This window comes from Sarcophilus harrisii, chromosome 1 (assembly GCF_902635505.1).
Source record: "Sarcophilus harrisii chromosome 1, mSarHar1.11, whole genome shotgun sequence".
Classification (NCBI taxonomy): Eukaryota; Metazoa; Chordata; class Mammalia; order Dasyuromorphia; family Dasyuridae; genus Sarcophilus; species Sarcophilus harrisii.
Window position 1 is genome coordinate 307,145,440 of NC_045426.1, and position 10,221 is coordinate 307,155,660.

The 10,221-nt window shown below is 32.2% G+C and overlaps 1 protein-coding gene across 4 annotated transcripts in view; it reads left to right on the forward strand.

Moving 5' to 3' along the window:
• USP7 (ubiquitin specific peptidase 7) overlaps window positions 1-9,764 on the forward strand; it is a 72,260-nt gene extending 62,496 nt beyond the window's left edge. For all 4 annotated transcript variants that reach the window (XM_031944751.1, XM_031944755.1, XM_031944761.1 and 1 more), the window contains exons 22-31: window positions 143-296; window positions 1,275-1,342; window positions 2,049-2,157; window positions 2,260-2,337; window positions 3,876-3,976; window positions 5,645-5,744; window positions 7,025-7,144; window positions 7,558-7,629; window positions 8,214-8,304; window positions 8,710-9,764. In XM_031944751.1, coding sequence (XP_031800611.1) covers window positions 143-296; window positions 1,275-1,342; window positions 2,049-2,157; window positions 2,260-2,337; window positions 3,876-3,976; window positions 5,645-5,744; window positions 7,025-7,144; window positions 7,558-7,629; window positions 8,214-8,304; window positions 8,710-8,816 — 1,000 coding nt within the window. In that variant the 3' untranslated portion in view covers window positions 8,817-9,764. The remainder of the gene's footprint in view (window positions 1-142; window positions 297-1,274; window positions 1,343-2,048; window positions 2,158-2,259; window positions 2,338-3,875; window positions 3,977-5,644; window positions 5,745-7,024; window positions 7,145-7,557; window positions 7,630-8,213; window positions 8,305-8,709) is intronic.
• The last annotated feature ends 457 nt before the right edge of the window (window positions 9,765-10,221 follow it).

Consider the following 10,221-nt stretch of genomic DNA (forward strand, 5'->3'; position numbering starts at 1 on the left):
ATTCTTTAATGTATAATTTTCTATCACATTAGGTTTTTTTCATTGAAAATATCTTTTGAAAAAACATTAGTGTAATTTGTATTAAATGATTTCTTCTATTGTGTATTTTTAAGTAGTTAATAACTTAGGTTTTTGTTTTCAGAGATGACCCAGAAAATGATAACAGTGAACTACCAACTGCAAAGGAATATTTCAGAGACTTGTATCACCGTGTGGATGTCATTTTCTGTGATAAAACTATTCCCAATGATCCTGGATTTGTTGTTACTTTGTCAAATAGGATGAATTATTTTCAGGTATTTTTAATAAATTGCAATTTTTGTTTCCCAAGCTATCGAAAAAAAAATTTTCTCCTTCAGTTTTGTTAAAACAATTTCCTTGGTAAATAGTCTGCAAGAAATCGCTTAGTCTTTTAGTTTTAATTGGATCATTTTGGGATACTCAAAACACACATTAAATTTTATTAAGAAATTTTTCCCATAATGTACTTTATATATTCTTTCACTTTTTTTCCTTTCTTAATTGAAATGTTCCCACAGAAACAATGTATGCCTTATCTCTCCCCAACAAAATAATAAGCTTTTGTTGCTTTTTCTTAACACTCTTCATATCTTTGTATCCCAAAATCTACCCTTAATATGGGAAGTTGTCAGAAGTATATGTGTACACATCACAATATAATGTCAGCTGTTGGGGTGCAGGTGATTTCTTCAGATTTATTTCTACCCACATAGCTTTGCCATCTTGGAACTAGATAGTAGAAACAGAATTTGGAATATCCTTACATATACCCATTAAAACATTCCTTCTTAAAGCAGTTGTTCAATATAAATTCCAGTGGGTGACATTTAAATTGATTTTTTTTTTTTCATTTTCTCAAGTATTAGTAGTAGTAGTAATCTCTAATAACCATAATTAGAATATTGGAGTAGTATTAAAAGTTAGTATTTCATAAGCAAATGTTGTATTCACTTTTTTGGTAAACTAAAATATTTGTGAAAAAAATTATTGAATGAATATTATTTCAGTATATCAAGGATTTAATCTTGATCTTCACATTTTTACAAATGGCAAAACTGCAATGACTCAAATTATCTCCAATAATGATGAATTGGTAAAAAAGCTAAAAACCACTTTTGCTTGGTCAGATTCTATCCATATTCATATGGTTTTGAATATTTACCAAGAAAACTGGTAATGTTGATAATTTAGAATTATTTATCTTAATCTAATTTGGGACATAGTTTGTCATCGCCACCATTTCCTTTTCTTAGGTTGCAAAGACAGTTGCACAGAGGCTAAATACAGATCCAATGCTACTTCAGTTTTTCAAGTCCCAAGGGTAAGATGTATTTATGGAAATCTGTGTTATTTTGCCTGATATTTCTTTGTGCTTTCTCTGATATAGTGAAACCTGCTTAAATAAGTTAGTCTTTTTTTTTTTTTTCCCTCCATTGTCCCATACCAAGCAACTCCTCCTTCAGTTGGCATTCCATTGCTTCCTATTATTGCGGTGGGTTGGCCCAAGGAAAGAGTAGGAGGTTTTGTATTTTAATATTTTGCAGTCACTGATTTGAAAAACTGAAGGGTGACTGGTTGCAGAGTGTGTATTAGCTGGAAGATGGTGATCATGTGAAACTTGTTGAATGGGAAGAAAAGAGCTTTTTCAGGCAATTAGCCTGAAATGTAAAGGAGTAAGTCAAAGTATAATTTTTAAGGATGCTTGTTTTATTTGCAGTTTCAGTTATAAGATTTCAGAATATTAAATTTTAAAGAGAATTTAGCATATATCCATATCTAAATATTACATTTGTGGCAATATTTGCAATGGTGTAACAATTTTTTCAGTCTGATTTTTTTTTTTTTTTTTTTTAAACATCATTATCATAATCCGGTGGTTTAGGTAATTCCAACTCTCACTTCCAAATGGTAGATCCTGAATTGCATACCTAAGATTAAAGGGATAGTGACTTGCTTCTTTATGTACAGCCATATGTCTAGAATGTAGGTATAAATAAATTATATTTATATACTCTTTTTTTGTGTAGTTATAGGGATGGCCCAGGTAATCCTCTTAGACATAATTATGAAGGTACTTTAAGAGATCTCCTGCAGTTCTTTAAACCCAGACAACCCAAGAAACTTTACTACCAGCAGGTAGGAAGCCAAATTATTTATAATTGTAATAACAATCATCACAAAAAGGGTGGGAGAAGAGTACATGTGGATATATATTTAAATTGTGTTTCTTTTTCCTAGCTGAAAATGAAAATAACAGATTTCGAAAATCGGAGGAGTTTTAAATGCATTTGGCTAAACAGTCAATTTAGGGAAGAGGTAAGCAAAGTAACATTTGTAATATGATCTAATGATAAACTCCCTCAGAAAAGTTTCGTTCTTATTGTTAGGGAACTTTTATACCCCTACATTTAATTATTTCCAATTATATTCCCTCTATCTCCCTCCCCTCCCCCATCTTAATCTGATCTTTTCCTGTGCACTGAGGAAATAATTTTTCATATGAAGGAACAAATTCCCCCTATAGAACAGTACCATTTTCACTGTATGTATGAAAAGAACAAGGTATATAACATTGGTTAATGTAATTGTAGAATAAACATTGGTTTTTATTTTTAATTGTGGAATACTTTGTAAATATTTTCCTTCTACCCAGGCTTTATGACACTCTGGATTAAAAACAAGTTGTATTTTCCCCTAATTTGCTAGTAAAATTGTGGTTATAGCATTTAGTGAGCTCAAATGCAATTAGTAAACATAATTGTAGTAAATTTAAAAATGTAACATTATTATTTGAAGAAAGCATACTTGCACATTTGGAATAATTTATTACCAAACAATTATGTATGTTCGGATGAATAAAGTGACAGATTTTATATATCTTTCCTCTAAAACTTAGCTGTGGAATTTGGCTTCTGAGTTGGCCTCAAGGTGTATAGCAGGATTTCTCCATTTGGGACATGATATTTACCTAAAATTTAAAATTTTAAGCTTTAAAGTTATTCTGTTACATTTTTAATGTCAGATTATCTTAATATATATCAAATAGCACTCTTTTATTTCAGTTGGGTATGCAGATGAGAGAAATAGATGGATAAATAGAAGATGAAATATTTTGCATTATACACACCTTAGAAAAATGTGATAGTGTTTATTATTGCACATTGGAACATTCCAAAAGTTTTTAGTTAAAATAAAAACTTTTATTCTCCAGATTTTATTTTAATCAGTAGGTTTTCAGAACACCCAGACATTTCTAAAAGTGACATTTAGAAATAAAACTACTAATTAGTCATTTTGAACATGACATTTTCCATACCTTGTGTCAGACCTGAGAGTATTATTGAAGATGTCTTATACTGTGAAAATTATGTTTTGTTGATAGGTCTCCTTACTCTGATAGTCTGAGATTCCAGATAATTGCACAACTTTTCTTTACCACTTTGTGAAAGATAAATACTGTGTACCTCACAAGGTTGCTTTTTTTAAAATGTTGCAAAAAATGGCCTATAGTAATAGGCAATAATGTATTGCAGTGTAGATCATAATAGCTCATCCATACTTAACTATATAGTGTCATAATTTGCTAGAGAAGAAACAAGGTGCGGATTATCTAGTCCTATGATAAGATTTTTTTTTTAGTTAGCTTGGAAATTTCAGGCCACAAATAATTTGTGGTAGTACAGCAATGACCACTAATCCAAGGATTTCCAGTTTGCATGTGATCTGCTATAGCTCTTTCTTTTCTTATCACCCTTGAGAATTTGCCCACTTCCACATGAAGGTGAGACATTGGAAAACTTGATGGGAAAAAAAAAAAGCCATTTTCTAAACAGTTTAATTCTTTTACTACTTAGGAAATAACACTATATCCAGACAAACATGGCTGTGTCCGGGACCTGTTAGAAGAATGTAAAAAGGCTGTAGAACTATGCGAGAAAGCATCAGGGAAACTTAGGTAAGCATTTCTGGAAAATAGTTGTGGAAAGTGTAAAGGAAATAAAATGAAATGTTGGTATTCTATCTACATGATCAATAAATATCAAGTAGGAAAAAAAAGTCCCTATTATATTATCTTTGCTGCTGTTGAGGAAAATCAGGGTTAAGTTACTTGTCTAGGATCTAAACAGCTAGTAAGTGTCAGATGTCTGAGGTCATATTAAATTAAGGTCCTCCTAACTGCAGAGCAGGTGCTCTGTCCACTGTGTCACCAGTTGCTTGAATCCAATAACAAGGCAGAGTGAGGCAGATAGGAGGAGAACCAGGGTGAGGGATACTTAGAGAGAGGAAGTGTACTGTCAAAGGCTCTAAGAGGTCAAAGATGGAGGATTTAGATAAGATCACTAGATTTGACAACTAATTGTAAGTTAGTAATTTTGAGAGCAGCTTTAGTGAAAGACTGAGAAGAAAGTGATAACAGAAAAGAAATGGAGGTACATTTCTTCTCTTCTGACCTTTTAAAGGAGTTTAGCTCCAAAAAGGCATGTGGGATGATGGTTAAGAAGAAGGGAAAGGTAAGGATCAAGTGAGATTCTTTTCCAGGATAAGGGAAAGCTTGGGGATGACAGTGGGAGCAATCTGATGGAATGACACTTTTTTGAATAAATAGAGAATAGCCTTGGTTAGCAGTGAAATCACTTCATGAGACAAGGGTTAAAGAAGAAAAATTGACAGGCTACATCTGAGTGATGGATGATAAAGAAGAAGGAAAAAGATAAATCTGTAAAGATAGATGATAAGGAAGAAGTTCACAGCAAATGGCCTCAATTTTTTCTATAAAATATGAGGTAAGATTTTCATCTGACACAGTGGGAAGGAGAACTCCATGGGATATATCAGGAAAATAAGAAAAGGTAGAATAGTGAGTTGATATAAAGTAAAATTTTGTCTAGGAGCAGTGAGGTCCCAGTTGAAGTTCTCAAGAATCTAGTCGAATCATTGGGATTTTTTTTTTTTTTTATTTTTTATTCTTTATTCAGTAGTAGGCATGAAGGTAACAGAATATGGGAGTAATAGTAATAGGAGAGATATCATAAGGAATCTGGGGATTGAAAAGAGGAGATGTTTCTACATTCCAGAATGATAGCTAAAATGAAAGCAACAAATCTCCTGTTCCTTCAAGTGTTTTTTCAGAATTTAATCAACAAAAAAATTGATTATTTTGAATTTAAGTCCTCCCCTTTTGTATCCTTGCCCAACATAATTTCAACCTTAATGACAGCTTTTCTTGAAATATGAAATTCTTTTAATTCAGGTGTTGTTTTTACAATTTTTTTTTCTTTATATAAGGAAATTAGTATTCATTTCATTATCTTTCCCTCTCACAAATTTCTTGTAAATTTTTTCCAATAAGAGTTTTTTTCCTGACCTCACCACTTTCCACTATTAAGAAGGAAAAACCTCCTTTGACATTTCAGGCAACATAATTGTTGACTTGGTTAAATGATCTAATCCATAAAGTGAATCCAATTAGATAAAGTTGGAATAAGTAAGTTCAGAAAAGCACCCCTAGTTGAAGTAGTAATTTAATCTAAGCATTCGTTTTTGTAAGAAAATGGTTTTTTGGTTTGGTTTGGTTTGGTTTGGTTTTTGCATTAATTGTTTTTACTCATTTCCTATTTTTAAGGCTGCTAGAAATTGTAAGCTACAAAATTATTGGTGTCCATCAGGAAGATGAGTTGTTAGAATGTTTATCACCTGCAACAAGTCGAACATTTCGAATAGAGGTGAGTAAATCAGAGATTTAGAACTGAAAGGAATTTTTCTTCTTTGCAAGGAAGTTGGCTGGTTATGATCAAAGCTGATTTGTTATGAACTAGCATTTGTTAATTAGAATGTAAAATTGGCTCCTAAGTTTTCCTTAATTTTTTTTTAAATGTTAAATTTTTACTGAAAAATAGATTTCTCATTTATGGGGGAATGGGTTCTAGAGACTTCTGCAAATGATGAACTCTTAACAAAAAATGTCTTAGAGTGTTCTTTCCAATGACATGATTTTTTAAAGTCCTGATTATTTCCAGGACAAAGACTCATTAGGTACTAGTCATTTTCAAAGCTTGCTCATGTTAACTTATTTCCTGACAGAAAGATAATAAGACTCAGTCAGTTGGTCAGCAAACATTTATTAAGTGCTTAGTATGTGCCTTGCTTTTATTACTAGGGTTACAAGAAAAATAAAAGACAGCTCATGCTGCTTTAATCCTGCTGCTAGGAGAAAACAAACTATCTACAGGATAAATTGGACATGATCTATAGAAGGAGGGCAACAAGCTTAAGCGGAGTTAGGAAAGGCTTCTTGTAGATCAGATCTGATACTTGTTAAGAAGCCAGGAAATTTCAGGCATAGGATACAGCTAATGATTTCTGGAATCAGGAGAGAAGAATGGTTGTCGTGTGCAAGACTCAAAAAAGAGGCCATTCCACTAAGTCAGAGTATGGCAGTGTTTATGTTTTAAGAAAATCAGAAAAGTTTGGAGGGTGCCAGATTATGAAGGACTTTTAGTATCAAGCAAAAGGCTCTTTTTGATCCTAGAGGCCCTAAGGAGACACTAGAGTTTATTGAATGAAGGGAGGCAGAACTACGTGGCTAGACCTGCACTTTTGTCTGTCTGCCTCTCTGTTAAGACTTTGGTATCATCCTTTATTGGTCCTCTGGAATCATGGTTGGTCACAATTCTTAAAGCTTTCAAAGTTGTGTTTTTGCATCCTTTTTTAACAAGGTTGGTGTAGTAGTTTAAATTGTACTCACTTCACACTGCATTATTTCATACAAATCTTTCCTAGTTTCTCTGAAACCATTGGTTAAGTATATTAGAATTGTGGTTTTATATTGAAGGTAATTTTAGTCTTTATTCTTCATATATATATAAAATGCAGTTTAGAAATTACTTGAGAACAAAAAAAAGTCTTGGTATTTGTTAGTGTATTAATTGTAAATCTGCCTATTTCTGTCTTCTAAATTGTTTATCAGAACTGCTCATGATCAGAATATTTAATTTGACTACAGGAAATACCCTTGGACCAGGTAGATATAGATAAAGAAAATGAGATGCTAATCACAGTGGCTCATTTCCACAAAGAGGTCTTTGGAACTTTTGGTATACCATTTTTGCTCAGGATACACCAGGTAAGTCACTTTTTAAGATTGCCCTGCTCTTCTTGATTACTAGATTAATTAATTCTTTTGTTCAATTTTTAATCCATCAGCATTTTAATATCTTAATATCTCCCAAAGCAGGTCAATTTAGGACACACTGATTCAGTGTTTGGCTAATCATTTGTAATATATTTATTCCCTGATTTACTTTTGTTTAAAAACTTATAATAACTGTAGTCAGTTTTTTTAAAACTGGGAAAAACTTGCATGACATGGGGTACTGCAAAGAATTAACTTTTAATGTATTTTTATTTTAAGTGTAATTATTTTTACATTTTAATGTAATATATGTAGCTCATTTGAAAAGTTTTAGTTTTAGATATAATTTGTCTATCTTTTAATGCATTTAATATTGTTAATTAAATATATTTAATCATTTATAGGGTGAACATTTCAGAGAAGTGATGAAACGAATTCAGACAATGCTAGATATCCAGGAAAAAGAGTTTGAGAAGGTAAGAATTTACATTAGACCTGCAGGAGGAGGTAAAGATCATTTTTATATAAACTTATTAGTGATCTATAATGTTAATTATTGTTAGAGATGCTATAAAGTTATTCCTGATGTAAATGTGTTGCTTTCTCTAGCACAGCTAATCAAATTATTCTTACATACTGGTATTTCTTTTAGTGTGAATTAAGAGTTCTTGATAAAATGTCAGCCACCTAGATGGGGGACCCCATCCTCATATTCATGAAATTCCTGGATTGTAGAGTGAATGGGATAGGAGAGTTTCCCTGCCAGGAACCTTGCCAATAGGTCCTTATCTCTGTCTCCCCACACTCAAATTAATTCTCCTCCCTTTCCCCCCACTCATGAAAAAAAAACCCACTATACCTCTCCTTCTTGATTTGCTTTCATTATTACTAAAGGATATCTTAATCTGTATATATGAGAAACCCCAGTATATTTCTGGAGATGAGATTATTTTTATCTCCACAGCAGTCACATTATGCCTCTATTCAGATTTGAAAAGACTTCTGTTTTGTTTTTATTTTTTTTGTGTGTGTGTGTGTTTTTTTATTTTTTATTTTTAAGTTTAAATTTGCCATTGTAATGATGGGTCGGCACCAGTACATAAATGAAGATGAATATGAAGTCAATTTGAAAGATTTTGAGGCTCAGCCGGGTAAGTGCCTTAACATTTAGTTTTAGACCATTGTTTCTTATCCAAGTGTAAGAAAAGCTTAGGTGGCAGGAAAATTTTTTTTTTAATTTATTGCTATTTAAATGAAATTTTATAAGAAATACTTTATTTAGATAGATTATGCCACCAAATGTTTAGAACCATTCTCAGAACCAGTTACACTATGTATCAGTGTCCAAAAGAAAATATTTCTAACCTTTAAGTATTTGCCTATTATTATTCACTTTGATAGTGACTAATAAGAAATATTTGAATTATAATTTAAATAGAGGGGAGGGAGCGATGTATAAACTAGTCTTTTGATTTTATAAGCCAAGAGAACTCTCATCATTGTGTTCAGGTATAAATTATCAGTTCTAAAAGATGTTTTCCTTTTTTTCCCCCTAGGTAACATGTCTCATCCCAGGCCTTGGCTGGGGCTTGACCATTTCAATAAAGCCCCAAAGAGAAGTCGCTACACTTACCTTGAAAAGGCTATTAAAATTCATAACTGACTTACTTAACCAGTTTGTTCAAGGCAAGGGACAATACGTGTGTGTGTGCACCTTTTTAACAACAGTAGAACTTTGGTACACGTGCACTATATCTGAAGTCTTCAGCAAGAGGATTTGCTGCTGATGTTAATTTTATTTTGTTGAGGCTGTTCAGTTTGGCTTCTCTGTATCTATTGACTGCCCTTTTTGAGCAAAATGAAGGTGTTTTTATAAAGCTTGGATGCCAATGAGAGTTATTTTATGGTAAACGTAATGCAAGGCAATTGTCAGCATAACGGGGGAAGAGTTTAGTAGGACAATTGATATTGGCAAAAAATGTGTCTGTAGTATGTTTATAGATGGCATAAGCTGACTGGCTGCTCTTCTCGGTATGGTTTCCTTCACCAACCCTGCAGCAAGTAAGTCTTATGTTTAGACTCACAACTGATTTATTTCCTTCAGTTATACTTTAAATGACCTTTTGTGCATTTGTAAATGCAAAAGAAAAAGAACTCACAACATCAATAAATAGAGATCTCTACTTCATTGTGTACATTGTTGGCACTTATTCGGGATTTATGTCTCCTCCAGCTGCATAGGATCTTTTTAATAAAACTAGTTTTGATTTATTTAGTTCAGCCACTACTTTGCTGCCCATTTTGCAGAGTGGGTGCACTGAATAAAACCCAGACATTTGGGTCTTTTTAATAAATTAAAAACACTGTTAAATACAATTAAGGTTTACTATTTTGCCTATTGGCAAATTTAATGACATCAGAAGTTGGGAAAAGCAGGTTGAAAGGATTATAAATATAGTTTCATTTAAATGGGAACAGATGGAAGAAACAAAGAAAATAGCCTTTTAGCACAGAGGGCATGCTCACTAGTGTTTAGTAAGCTATTGACTTTGTAAAAAAAAGAAAATAAAACAAAAAACAAAAAAAAAAGAAAAACAAAAAAGGGAAAAAATAAGAAAAAAGAACATGAAATTGTATATTTAATGAATGAACATGTACAATTTAACACTTGGAGGTTAATTTTGTTGGGTGAGTCTGCAAGTGAATTTCACTGATGTTGATATTCATTGTGTGTAGTTTTATTTCAGTCCCAGACTGTTTCCTTTTATTTTGGAGCTAATGCCAGCGTGTCTAGTTTTGAGTGCAGTAAAAATAGAATCAGCAAATCACATTTATTTTTCATTCTTTTCCAGTATTTTTTTTTTTTTTTTTTTTTTTTTTTTTTTTTTTGTTTCTGTAGCAGCAGTGTACAACAACTCTTCCTGTATATTGCCTTTTTGCTGGAAAATGTTGTATGTTGAATAAAATTTTCTATAAAAATTTTACTTCAGTGAGTGACGTGGAAGTTGAGGAAGATTTCTACTCTCCCTGGAAGTACAGTTTGGGAAACCTTTTCATTTATAACAAGG